The sequence below is a fragment of the Phaethon aethereus genome, assembly GCF_964289735.1.
Source record: "Phaethon aethereus genome assembly, chromosome: 1".
NCBI lineage: Eukaryota > Metazoa > Chordata > Aves > Phaethontiformes > Phaethontidae > Phaethon > Phaethon aethereus.
The window spans coordinates 161,038,986-161,053,907 of NC_138575.1; the positions used below are offsets into that span (position 1 = coordinate 161,038,986).

At 39.9% G+C, this 14,922-nt stretch overlaps 1 protein-coding gene across 1 annotated transcript in view; it reads right to left on the minus strand.

The window, feature by feature from the left end:
* PCCA (propionyl-CoA carboxylase subunit alpha) overlaps positions 1-14,922 on the minus strand; it is a gene marked incomplete at its 3' end in the record, with an annotated part of 301,448 nt that overhangs the window by 106,058 nt on the left and 180,468 nt on the right. Inside the window, exon 19 of the mRNA XM_082013979.1 lies at positions 12,580-12,682. Coding sequence (XP_081870105.1) covers positions 12,580-12,682 — 103 coding nt within the window. The remainder of the gene's footprint in view (positions 1-12,579; positions 12,683-14,922) is intronic.

Sequence of the window (14,922 nt, forward strand, 5' to 3'; positions counted from 1 at the left end):
TCAGAGCTGGCCTATATACCACACTGAACAGCAAAGGGATTCTGCATTCAATCTCATAGTTAACGCTATTGCAAAATGCACACCTGACATCTGGCATTCCTTAAATCTGAGTGATTTTGGAACTGCAACAACCACCTTTGAAATAAAGACTGGTGCGTACAATATTACCTGAAATAATTTTAGTGTTATGAAGCTATACCTCTATTTTGGTTTCCAGTTGATTTCAGTTTTTTGTATGTCCTCGAGATCTGTAGATTTTCTCTGGAAAATGAAATAAACCATTGGCAGTAGGTTATGACTACTTTAAATCAGGTTCCTTTTTTTTATTCTTTATATGAGCCACAGACAGTGATGCAATTCATTTTTAATAATTTAAAATCATTTCCCTTCCCCTGCATTCACAACAGCCTCGTTCTTTCTTAACCCTTTCAATAACAGTACCTTTCACCAGATCTTGGAAGGAAAAAATGCAAAATGCATAACAAAATGCACTGTTCATTTGTGAGTCCCTCCTCTGAATCCCCACCACATACTCAACTTCTGAACCCACTGCGTGGTCAGTATTAACCAAACATATCAAAATTCCTTTAAATTTTATGAAAACAAGAAGCTGCACAGAGAATGAGTGCCCCCATTCAGCTCTTCGACAGACAAGGACAATTTCATCATCACCCAGCAGCTGGGCTGGCCAACCTGTAGGTGAGTGACTACACAGCAGACCCAGACCTGCTTTCTGGCAGGACAAGTGTGGAACATGAAGCCTCCTGTGGACAAGCAGAGGATTTAAGGAAGGAGGGTGACAAGGTGAGAGGCAAGTAGAGGAAATGACCAGGTGAAGCTAGGGGCAGGAAGAAGTACTGCAGTGTGTTTCCTAATAGACACACAAGTTTGCTGTAGTTACTGATGTGGACAAGTAACAGGGACCCAAGAGACAACCTGCAAACAGCCAGTTCCACTAATGCCAGACTGCTCACAGCCCACCACGCCACCCAAGACCTTATGCAGTTAACTGAGCATCCAGTGCTGCAGGGATCTTGCGTTTCTTCAAGCATCTAAGAGACACTCTTCTCTCATATCAATGTGTCCTAGGTGCCACCATCTGAGGCAGTTGGGCAGAAACCTAATGCAGTTCAACAGAGTCCTGCACATGGGTCAGGGCAACCCCCAGTATCAGTACGGGCTGGGGGATGAGGGGATTGAGAGCAGCCCTGCCGAGAAGGACTTGGGGGCCCTGGTGGATGAAAAGCTGGACATGAGCCGGCAATGCACACTCGCAGCCCAGAAGGCCAACTGTATCCTGGGCTGCATCAAAAGCAGCATGGCCAGCAGGTCGAGGGGGGTGATTCTGCCCCTCTACTCCGCTCTGCTGAGACCCCACCTGGAGTCCTGCATCCAGCTCCGGAGACCTCAGCACAGGAAAGACATGGATCTGCTGGAGAGGTTCCAGAGGAGGGCCACAAAACTCAGAGGGGTGGAACGCCTGCCCTATGAAGAAAGGCTGAGAGCTGGGGTTGTTCAGCCTGGAGAAGAGAAGGCTCCAAGGAGACCTTCTTGCAGCCTTCCAGTGCTTAAAGGGGGCCTATAAGAAAGACAGGGACAGACTTCTTGGCAGACCCTGTAGCAATAGGACAAGGGGTAATGGTTTTAGACTAAAGAGGGCAGATTTCGACTAGACATAAGGAAGAAATTTTTCACACTGCGGGTGGTGAAACACTGGCACAGGTTGCCCAGAGAGGTGGTAGATGCCCCATCCCTGGAAACACTGAAGGTCAGGTTGGACGGGGCTCTGAGCAACCTGATCTAGTTGAAGATGTCCCTGCTCACTGCAGGGGGGTTGGATTAGATGACCTTTAAGGGTCCCTTCCAACCCAAACTATTCTATGATTCTATGACTGCCCTTTCTTTGACGACGAAGAGAAGAGGTGAATGGCAATCGCCAGAGGCAAAACCAGCTCAGCTACATTGCTGGGGAGCAGAGAAGTACAGCCAGCACAATCAGTCTGTTTCTGCAAAGTGATCCCCCTTAGTCTAAAGGGCATCATGACTGCAAAGCAGCCAGTGGGGAACAAAGGCAGAGCATCTGTCACCTTGTCTTCCTTCCACTCATTTTCCTTAAGCATCAACCATAGCAGCATCTGAGTATCATTCACTGAATATTTTACACTCATCAATGAGACATTTATCACTACAGCTTTCATGATATTCTTTGTTGTAGAGGTGTCACAACATGGCACAAAGCAGTACCACGTGAAGGTGTGCGTGCCAGCTCTAAGGAAGTTAGTTTAACTAGGAGCAGTACAGCTGCATTAACACAGCACTGCCCAAACTAGGTTAGTCAGCATAGGTTCCTTTGCACCGTACTGAACTGTGCCATGTAAACGTATCCTAAACAGGGAACAACACAGAGTACAATGCCTCTTTGGTCACTACTGTATATAAATAATAAATAGGAATGCTATCCATTGATGAGCCTGATCATTTGTACCTCTAATTTTCTTTTTCATCCTCCCACAACCCAGGTTCCCAGGTTTTATTAGAACATCCTGCTTGCATTCAAGTCTTCCCTACAACGAGCTTAATAGCCAGACGTACAGCTGTCCCACTAGTCTCGTATAGCAAGATCTATTCCACAGATCTCTGACTTCTACCAATACCCAACACCGATACTGAATGAGCTCTCATGAACAAAGCTATGTTTTCTTAATAATAACAGTTGTATAAACATAAGGTCTTCTCAGTTAAAGGGAAACCAACATCAAAAAGCAGTAAAACATGGAACTCTAAACCCTTCTTTCTTTGAAGAAACACGTTTGAAGCGAGGTGTTTCTAGTTATGGGTGAATGAAATGAGAATTCAGCTGCAACAAACGGACATCCAGTCCGTATGAAAGACTAATTAGATCCATCTGAGAAGCTGTGTCTAAAACTGCTTCACATATTTCAAAGGAAAGCTCTTCTAGTCCATCTTTTGAGAGGACTACATCAAAACATTTAGTCACAGCTGACGCACATCTATCCACTACAGCAGCATTATTTTTCATAAGCCATAAAAGCTACATTCAAGTAATGTTAATAGTCTGGCTTACTTAAAAATTAAATTAAAGGGGGGGGGGGGGGGAAGCAAAAGAAATTTAGAGCTAAGAAAGCAACTCAAAGCAGCAACAACTTTATAGTTCCCCCCTATACCAAAGCATCAAGAGATCCCAAAGTAGTGTCATTTTGAATATTAAATGTGCTGAGATTTGCTCAGAGAACAGAATTAAGATGAAACACCATCCAGGAGCTGTAGAGTTAACTATGGCTTTTGTGGTAACAAGCCAGGCTCTTAACATTACATTAGCATGCTTTTAAATATAACTATTGCTACTGATGAACCAGCAGGAGGAGCTCACAACATTTTTTAATCTATTCATTCTACAAAATTTGGGGAGGGGGGTTGGGAAGTTGGAGGGGTTTCTGAGAGCAGGAAGGAGTTGGCTGGGCTTTTTCTTTTCAGTTTTGTTGGATGCAAAATCAATGGTAAGGAAAAGCATCCAAGTGATGCTCATGTAAATGTTGTTTTTAGAAAGTAGAAAATAATGATATGAATATTGTGGTGCAGGATCTGAAGTGTGCATGGCACACACATTAATTGAAGACAACACCCGTGCACCAAAGAGTTTTCAGTCTTACAGCAAAACACCACAGAAGGACTGGAAGGGCGGCAGGACACATTAAATGCTGTTATGCCAGAAACACGACTTTCTGAATAAGAAAATGGTATGTTATTGCTCTGTATCATTACAGATATTTAATTTACATTTCAGTTTCTTCTTCACTGGAATTCCTGGAATCGTTGGATGATGACCCGAGGCAGAACATAGTATCCATTTTCACACCACAGGAATTCATCCTATAAAGCCACCTGTGTGGGTAAAACTCTTCATTAGGTAATTTAGAATTAATCACTGTAAAAACCTAGCTCCTTCTTTGCCTTCTAAGAACTATGCTTTAAAACAATGAAGATAAGTCTGATCCTAACACAAGGAAAATAAATACCCAAACTGAACACATTTGCTTTTAAACTATTTCACATTTTAGCATTTCAGACCTTTCATTAGATTTTCTTTTTAAACATTTCTTGTAGGCTACATATCAGTGCCAGACCATATGTTACTGTGAGTTTTGTAGCAGAACTACGAACATCCAAAAACTACTATAGCCAAGCTATTACTCTGCCCTGACATAGAGGGGAGAGCATATTTAAAACTACAAAATTAATTCATTACTTTTCATGTCATTTTTAGTTCGGAACCTTGTAGATATTTTCTCTATATGCTTATGGAGTACTGTGTGAATAAACTAATCTGAGATATACAAACCCACACCAACAATCTCTCTTTACAAAGAAAACATGCACCTATTGTACCAGTCCCTTACGCATATTTACTGTTAAACCGGTGTGGTATTTGAAAAAACATGCAAACCAGATACACTCTGCTTCTCTTTTCGCTTAGTACACAAGTATACCTAATACAAGTACATACAAATATTACATGAGTATACTTGATATTTACCCAAGCATTTTTACCTCTCTCATCTAACATGTCCCAGCATCTAAATTCTCTAAGAGACTCAATGCAGCAGGGTGGAAATGCATACTAGAAACACTGAGTTCACAAGATACTGAGGCCAAGGCCCCTTTCATTTAAAAAACACAATGTCAGCAGCCACAGAAACATAGCAATTAAAGCACTTGCCCACAGAGTCAGAACACAAGGATCAATGCTCTCCTCAGATTGAAGGGTTCAACTGCACACTGCTTGTCTCCCAGAAGAAACTGTCCCCCCACCCAGCAGGGTAGGATGGGGCAACTTCTACCCTGCCCACAGAAATCCGCCGCTGTACAGAAAGGAATGCAGGATCCGTAAAGCCACAGAGCCAGTCAACAAGAGCTCTACTCCAGCCCAGTGATAACGGTAGTGCTTTGCAAGGGTGGAAATCATGGGTTCAGCTCTTGCTACAGGGCTAGCTTATGCATATGGCATTAAAATGCTCTTGTACAAAACACGTCAGTCTTACAAACGCAAAATGCTTTGGATTTGAACTCAAAAGAATTTAATATAGGTTCTATAGGTATACAACCTATAGAACTTGGTAACAAAGAGTTTTGTCTGCACAACTGCATGTGCACTGCAATAGAGAATTCAGGTGCTACTGCACATGTGAAATAAAAACTTGAAAAAAGGCAGGAAAAGTTTTCTGCTTACAGCTCTAAGGATTATCTAATTTATCTTTCCCCTCCACTTGTGCCTTTACATGTGCACTATCCGTTCAAAGCAACATAGGAGATTGTTATTCCAATGTATTTTATTCCATGCATATAACAACATAACATATTTAACATTCTGATATATAACAACATCTATTTAGAACTAGAATGACCAGAAAAATCTTCATTTACTTCTGCTAGGTATATACGTCAATTTATACCGCTAGTGGCTACCTCTCTTTATTGTTTTAATTCCTACAGGTATTTGCTTTTCAACCCTATTAATACAGCCCTCATTTCTTCTATATGACCAATCAGTTATACATTATTATGTGCCTGAAGCATACCAGAAATGTAAAATACTAGTAACATAAGAATCAATAAAATACCAGAATTATTAACATGATCATTAATTTTATACTGATAGGGCTGTGCAACATTATTCTACTTGGACTACTGGAAAGATAGAACTTAATATGCACTGAATTGTGATGCTGCTCCATTCACATTTGTGTTTAAGGAATTAAATGTGGACTAAGTTTGCTTACAGCAACTTGCTATATCATTGCTCTGATTTTACATTATACTATTTGTTTTTACACTTGATGCTTTGCATACTTCAGCTGCATCTAGTTTGATTTTTGGGTGATATTTCTTTTTAAGCATTTTTCCTCCCCTGAAGAGAATTTACAAAACAAAGAAAATATTTCCCAAAGTAATTTTAAAATGAACTTACCCCTCAGTCACAAAATCTACAGCAAATAAATCTACAGCAGAGTTCTCCTAATTAAATTTTATTCATTTTCATTTGCAGTCAAAGCTTAATTAAAACTAGGTATACATGAATTCACTAAATTAAAGCATACAAGTAACTACTTATCTACTCTGTGCTGATGATATTCAAATATCATCATGTGTATTCAAATAATGACAACAGCAATGCCTTAGATCTGTATTTTATGATCTCGTATAGGTACTATACAGTAGGTTCTCTCGAAAATACTAAGAGATACATAAGCCAATTTTCCACCCACACAGATACCTAATAAATTCTTTACTTCCTGTGAAAAAAAAAGGAAAAAAACATTGCTTTTGCCTAAAAATTAAGAACATTCCTTAATCAACTTCTCATTGGGCTGAACAAGCTTCATAAATTTTTCAAAGAGATTTCATTTCATTTATCTGTTCTTAAAATTTGCATTTAGGAAGTGATCCAATATTTTGTGAAAACGGTAGCCCATTCTAGTAGCAATCTGAAATAAGTAATTAAGTTTTCTCTACTCCTCTTATTCAGCATTTGACCTATACAGGTCCCTCTGGAAATATATCAAATTTCCATTTGCTCAAAGTAACTTCTGAACTATTTCACCTTACGCTTTTTTAAAAAAAATAAACAACTTCCATTCACCACAACTTCAATGATAAGAAGCTACTTTATAACTGAAAACATCTGGAAATTCTTTGTCAACTGAACAGATGAGGCTAAGTGGTCTGGGAAGGTATGCATCTACTACAGAGATGAAGAACTCTGCCAGAAAGGGCTGTTTTCAAACATGAAAAAGGAGAATAACAACAATTACTTGCAGAGAAATCACAAATCTGCACTAAACAATTCTTAAGACAGAATTCCTGTATTATAACAAAGAATCAGAAAACAGATTATGCAGAAAAGGTTTTCCAAAATGCAGTTTATTCCATAAAATACAGCTACAAATTCCTCACTGAGCTAAAATTAGGTCCTCAACCTACACATAGAGCAATGAACTTCAAACAAAAAGAAACATGACTGTGTCTCCTCAAGTGTAATTACTTACTGCTGGTATTTATCACTTGAGCCTTTGGATTCATCCACTGCTTTTGTGAAAGCAGAGGTGTAACCAAAAATCATGATGACCCATCCCTTTTCTACCACCCCCTCCACCACAGAAGTATAATACAAACTGTTCCTTAGTTGCCTAATTTGAGTGACATTCATAACAGAAAAAATAAAACTGAAGAATATTGAAGGAAGTAAGGAGGGTGGGTTATAGCAGTGAAAAGATTGCACTACAGTCATGTAATTATTTACCTTTCATTCTTTTGTTGAATGAAAATTATACAGTGGTGGATCTGAAAATAAAAATAAATTGAACTTTATTATTGAATACGTGGCCCAAAGTATTTATGTTCGCCCTAGCTTAGGCCACTTACATTCTTTGCTATTATTTTTATTATACATTTTAAGTGTATCACCTACATGAAATCCATCCACATTGCAGAAGGTTGGTTCACAGCTGCCTGTGGCACTGAAGCCCTACACACACCAGTGGCTAGGGAGCTGCTCACAAAGCAGCTGGGAGGGCAGCTCCCACCCAGCACACCATTAGCAAAGGAACTCCGCACTGGCTGTGAGCAGCCAGGAGTGGAATTCTGCAAGTAGGCAACAAAGCCACCATCATATGGATCCAGAGCATCCTTGGTGGCTGACCTCTGGCTTTGAAGGATCAGTTTGGTACAGTGAAAGGAAACCACACAGCTACCAGATTTGCTCAATATATGTAGGTTCCCATTTGCTTTTGTCTCTCCTGCCCTTTGCTACTCTGCAGAACACTCAACCTTTGTAAAGAAAGAACAGACTCCAACCTTCATCAGCAAAACTGGATCATGTCTTTGTATCAATGAAATCATAAAATAAACAAATTTCATAGCCCGACTGGCAATCAAAAAGGGCAAGATGAAAAAGATTCCTGTCTGAAATGGAACTAAACAAAAGGTTCCAGAGTTTGGTGGAGGGATGCTCCTGGGCCGTTTGTTGCTGTTTTACATTAGTCCGATGTAAAGGAGGGTATTCTTCCTTCAAATGCTATCGTAGTAGTAATCTTGATTGTAATATCTTTAACTCCATTGATGAGAGGAAAAATTTTAGGCATAAGAAAAATATTAAGCAAAGCCCAGAATCTGACCATCTGTCCTCCAAAGAACTAAATGGGTATAGATGACAAGCAGTTAGCTTAAAGATTCTTCTAGAAATTAATGTATAGGACAAAGAACAAAGAAAAAAGAATAAATTACATTTACGTGAATTTAATTGGCAAGTTCTTGGTACAGTACGCAAACAAGCAGATCTCAAAGTTGCTACATTTTAATTCTCATGTCAGGTCATTAGAAACTTTTAATTGTGAATGTGTTTGTTATGTTGATAGGGTATCACCAGAAACAACTGTCCGATACTGAAAATTCTAGTACGCTAATTTTATACAAACTTAAGTACTTTCATATATGTTAGGCTTCATATATGCTAGCTTCAGAACAACAATAGAGCTATTTCTACTTTAAAAGAAAAAGTATCCAATTAGGATTCACAAACGACTTTAACATCTACTGGAAATAAGAAAACTAATATTTTTGTTTGCACTGCTTCAGGCAGATAGTATTGCTCACACTTGACCACTTATCTTTTAAGTCCTTCAGTTTGGGGAAGGAAGGCCTCTGAAGTAGCCTAAAGCCAGCTTGCATCAAGGACCTCTGTTACAAATAAAGTGGTAAAAACCAGACGGTTACAAAAAAATCAAAATCCTGGAAAATAAAGAGCAGCAAAGAGCAGTTAACACTGTACAATTCATTAAGATTCTCATGATAAAAGCAGAAAACCACAGATGACCCATAGACCGAGATGCTGACGAATGATCTGCTCGCAAACAGCGGGAACCATGGAGAAGCCTGCTGCTCACACTCCCTGCACAGAGAGCAGAGCACTGCACACTGTGAGGTGGTGAGGTTTCGGCTGGTGAGAGTAGAAGAGTTAAGGAAAAAAGAAAGGAGTCACTGTTGGAAGAGTCCCAGTGGTAAACAAAGTAAATCAGGAGGCGAATACTGCTGCTGCAATGCACAGTTTGCAGCAAGAGCAAACTTCTGAAGGGGAATGTGAAGGTGGCCCTCCCACTGGGCTATCTAAATGCACCACAGATTCAGCTATCTTTGTCACAAGCCACAAGGGGACACAACCCACAAAGTCAGGAGCCCGTGTCACACCAACTTAATAGCAAAAAGTAAATGCAGAACTTCAAAAAGTGAGGCTTGTGTTTCTGACAGCAAAGTTAATAAAGAAAGCTTTGAATTTCCCCCCTTTTTTTTTTAATGGTATTTTATACCTCCTGATCAGAAACAAGATTTCTCGTTCCTAGTCGCCAAAGGCAATTGTTTTTCGTTGTAAAGCTTTGAATAATAACTTAGAAGATTTTTGACTGTGCTGTATGTATTATATTCTCATCTGCAGCACAATCACAGAACCACCCCAGCAAAAAGACAATTATTAATAAAGAATAGCATGTCCTCTGCTATTTATCCAGTAACAATGATAAATAAGTGTAACTCTAAACAACCCTGGTATTCAAAAACAATTACCTGCTTTTTACAAAGCCAAGCTCAGGAGTTAATTTTAATATACTATACCTCATGGTTTAAGTGAGATAGACCTCTGGTCACAATGAAATCCACCTACTGCTATTTATTTCGCCAGCTAAGGAATTTTCCAGATACAAATAAATAAGGAATTATTTCTCCCCAAGTATATAGGCTTGGTTAGGGTAGAATCAGAATGCAAAAGCTTCTGTCACCAATCCCTCTGGCTCAACCTTTAGGGCACACAGCCTGTCCTACCTGGCACCCCTATTTCCTCCCTGGTGCTTATGCACCCCTTCACCCATGATGCTGGGGGTGCTCAGCTCCCCAGGGGGGCTCCTGCCTCCCTGTCTAGCAGTGGAAGGTAACAGCAGTAGCATACTGCAGGGGCGCACAGACATGAGCAGGAACCTCCACATTTGTCGTTTGTTATTGTTTGAATAACAAACGGAAGGACTAGAAATCAGACTCCATATATGCCTTGTTAAACTGGGCTGTAACGCAGTGACTGTTTAGCAGTCCCATTTAAACAAAGAGACAAGTTTGGACTGTGGTATAGGTCGGAATGATTTTCTGTATGTTAAAATGATAAACCAGCAGCAACAGCACTGCATGTTCAGCATCCTTTCTCAGAGTTCATACCTCCTGGAGAAACACAGGGCAGTTTACAACCCCGCTGCTCAGCTGCAAGTAGAATCTAGGACTGACTCATACAAGCTTGTATGTTCAGTTACCTTCACAATCGATAGAGACAAGAGCGTAAAAGGCTGCTTAGGCCTCCTCTGCCTGTAAACTTTCTTCAGCCTGGTTTAAAGATGTATCTCTACTGAATTACATAAGCAAGTATAAGCGAGAGCCTAGGTAACTAACTGAAACTGAAATAAATCTCTCAAAAAATACGTGTGCACATACGCGCACGAGATGCATGCCTGTGTAATTAGTTGTGCTAAGCACAACTCCTAGTTCAAGGAGGTCCAGCTACAGGAATGAGATTCCTGAGCTCACAGCAGGAGGCATCTGTGCAACACCCACAGCGACCAGCAGCCACCCTGTGCCTTCCCCGCAGCGGCAGGCAGCTCCAGGCCGACCGCTGTTAGACAGCGATGTTGCAACGAAAAGGTGTGAAGGCTGAGGGCAGTGACTGCTCCTGGGAAGGGCTATCCCTGTCACACGAACCACTGCCAGTCCAACTAAATTGGGCTGAAATCTGGCAGAGGTGTTCTGTTGTTTGAGTGATGGGTTGTATCCAAGTCCACAGGACGCCTGTTAGGGCCATGATATAAACTTAATTGAGGAACAAGCTGCATGCAGACATGGCCTTCATTCCTGAAGCGCTATTCCACAAGTAGGGTGAGTGTCACTGCCATGGAGCTACACTATGTATTAGGTACTGAGTAAGCAGTTGTTCAAGACCTCCTGGAATTCTTTCTAAAAAGAATCACAGCTAAAAAATCACAGAATCATTAAGGTTGGAAAAGACCTTTAAAATCATCAAGTCCAACTATAATGACTACGTTCTTTCACACTTAAAGTAGTACGCTTGCAAAAGAGAATTTTTAAAGGTGCTGACCACAATGACTGATCTTCTCCATATCCTATGTGCACCTATGATCCACATGGAACAGAAAGTATCCCTGCTCTATTCATACTCACATTCATCATGACTATAGGTGACGGAGGTAAAGGGAGTATTAGAAAGGATAGTGGTTAGGCATCTTCTTGCCCCAGTTAGGCCAACAAAAAGATTTTAAAAAAAAGCTAGGTCTTCATTACCTCAATTCACATAAGTGAAAATAACAACCTAAGAAGATGACCAGATTCAACCAAATGATTTACAGTAAAATTTCAGCAGAGCAAACCAAAAGTGAATCACTGAGACAATACCATCTTCATTATATGAAATATTAATTTAAATGTCCTTTTTCAAAGAACTCTCATGATTTTGAGTGCAACATAGGTGTGAACATCACGACTATAAAAAAATGCCTTGGAGCAGATGTTGCAGAAGTTTCTTCAATGAAGACACACAAGAAGACTAAACAGCCGTCAGAGGTAAACTACAGGACTTCTGAGGTTCTTCAGGGTCCTGCTTTTCAATGAATCTAAGAAAAATTGACTTCTTTAGACCCTTTTTAAAACTTTTGCCTGAGAGCAAACAGATACTATGCAAGTCAACTGTGTATTTTTAAAAAAAAAAAAATCTCAGTTTGGTTGTGGAATTACCATTAACAGACTTAAAAACTAGTTCTCTGTAAATCTACGTTCTCAATACTCCAATCAGCTCACATCTTGATTTTATTCTGCTGAACTACTGAACACAGCATTACCATTCTTCTACTGTCATGGTCTGTCTTTCTGCCTTTCATGCTGACAATGTTAAGTGCTTAAGTAATTCTCTTAGAATATTTGTAAAAATAATAGTTTATCCACGTTCGTCTGAAGCGACCTAGGCACATCTTGAAACACTAGCATTTTATTATGACCACATACAGTTTTACCACAGAGGTGCTGAAGAATTCCATTCTAGTATGCTTATGGATTCAGTTTGCTTGGTTCTTTGATTTGTTGTTGGTTTGTAGGTTTTTTTTAAATCACTAACTTAAGCTAATGTAATTTTTGTTGACATTGCACTTATTTTCTTGCTCTCATATCTACAATGAGCAGAAGATCTTACTTCTGAACAAGACATTAAACAGGTTGATAATGAGAAAACTAATTTAATAAACAAGTAGATACAAAAATGTTCCACAGGCATGAGCAGAGAAAAATCTTTGTACACTAGCATTATTTAATTAACATAGACAGTCTTGTTTTGTAATTACAGCAATGTCTACTAAAGACAAAACAAACATCTACAGTCACTGAACAGATAGAGAATTTTACTAGGTGTCAAGGATAATATACATCGATTCAGTACATCGAATTTCATAGAAAATGAGCAGAACTTACAGAAAATGATGAGCCATCCTTTGAAACTGCAACTGGGTAAATTCCATCTCCTAGACGCACAGACAGCTCCCAGCTACTTCTCTTTGATTTAGCAATAGGAATTCTAAAAAAGAAACAGACGAAAGAAGAGTTTTTTAACAGAGATTTCATGCTTCTCCCATTTTGCACTTGCCTCATAGGATGGTCATGAAGGATACATTAATCTATAAACACAGCTGGAGAGCATACTTGGAAAAAAAACCCCACATTTTTCTGTCAAGTGGCATATAAGGAGAAAATACACTCCACTTTCTTTCTAGATTTGCCTTGACACACTGGGTACGCTGATAAAGTTATAGGAGGCTCTTGAATACAGCCAGCGCTTGCTGCAGAATTAGCTCAAACAGGATGAAAAGCAGATGAGAAAGTGGGTTGGCAGGAAAACAGCAACAGTGATAGCTGGAGCATTCTTTTCAAGGGCAAAATATAATCACTATTTCTTTCATCTCATTCTCAGTAAACCTTAATTAAAGGCCAATTACAGACAAAAGATTCAGCCACACAAGTAATACAAGTAATTTTATAATTAATACGCATTTTAGAGTATATCATCTACAGAGCCCTTCAAGCAAACTGAAAACATAATGATGCATCATCACAGCTCACATGCAGGATTATACCTATTCCTGCAGCATTCTGTGGCTGCACCAGTTACCAGGTAATACAAGAAACCTGAATCTTTTCAACTTTAGCTTAAAGAAGCACACCTGACAGCAAAGGAATGAGACCTGACTCTCCATTCTTGGAAATTCAGAGTGAAACAAGTAATTTTCAGCCACATATATTCGATTTCAGTTTCCTTATCCTAAATTCTCAAGTCTCTTCCAGTTCGTTGTAACAACTGCTCTCCAAAGGTATGCTACAACTTTTCTGATAGTAGCTGCCATATATCAGCAAGCACCATATAACCTAAAGAGAAGGTACGAAGGTAGAGTTTAAAGCCCATTAAAACAAAGACACATTATTTTGGAATAGCCTTTCTTCCACGCTGACTCTTACATGTTTAGATTCTCTATAAGAAATCTATACGGATAGTAAGTTCATCGCCTTTAGGTCTCTTCTTAATGATAATTTCTGCTATAATGTTCATCTTTTGTACATTATAGAGCTTACTAGACCATATTCCTGCAGCCTTCAGAGTCTTGAAACTTGGAAACACGCCTGTGTTATGCTACATGCACCCTCCTGAAGATTCAGGTGCCCAGTGAACCACATCTCCCCAAAGGGAGTGCTCAGGTTCCCTGTGAAATCAACAGGGAGAAGCACCTGTGAGGCCTCCAGAGACCACAGGAGGAAAAATTATCTGCCTACGCCAAGGATAACACACTGACTTTTTAAGGATTTTGACAATTATGTTAAGAAGTTTGGGGTTTTAGACACCTGAAATCTCAGCAAGTACAAGTTCAGGTACCTAACTCGACAAGGAGTCTTGAAAAAAATCATGCCTTGCAACATGCCTGAAAAGGGGAAATGGAAACACTAAATATATTAGCTAGACAAATAGATGCAGACTTGTCATTAGTTACTTGTGGATCCAAGCCAAGTAAGGCCTACACCAGATTTCACCAAACATCTTAGCTCACCTCTAAGCATCACTACCCACAAAGTTCATGAAAACAGGTATTGAAAATAACCTGTTCTCATACTAACGATGCCAAGTGTTACCTTTTGCATTTAATACACAGCAACAATTGTCAAAACAACAAATCTGAGGAAATATCTATGGCTTATTGGGTGCAATGACATTTCTCAGCACCTCGTCTTAAAATTCCTGTATGTCACCAAAACATTTAGACTGGCTGATAGGAAACGTGACAGACACGGGAGTTCCTGAAGAAAAGGAACAGGAATTTCCTGCACAGGTAGCAGGCAGCAAGCTGAGAGATGTTTTCATTGCACTTCCTGCTATCAGAGCACCAGTAAGGGGGAATGTAGCAGGGTTTTGGCAGAGCTGGGCTAAATTCTCCATGGTACTCCACTGCAACAGGATTTAGTGGTGTATAGCAACTTCATATTTCTTGTATGAGAGGTAAGACCTCATCTCAAACACAGCGTAGTAGATCCGCTTCACTGGTGGCATGAGATTCCTTATAAGTTCGCTGGCACGGCCCTGCTTCATATTGCATTTGACTGGAAGTGACCTCATGAATCTGGCTGCTGGCCATCAAAGGAAAGACAGTCTTGTTCTCCAGCAGGGATTATTTTTGTTCAGTCCTGTCTTGCTGAGCTTTGTCAAGTGTATCTCCAAACAGGATGCATGCCTCTTGAAAGGCACGACTATGATCACTGCTTTGCCTGGGTTTC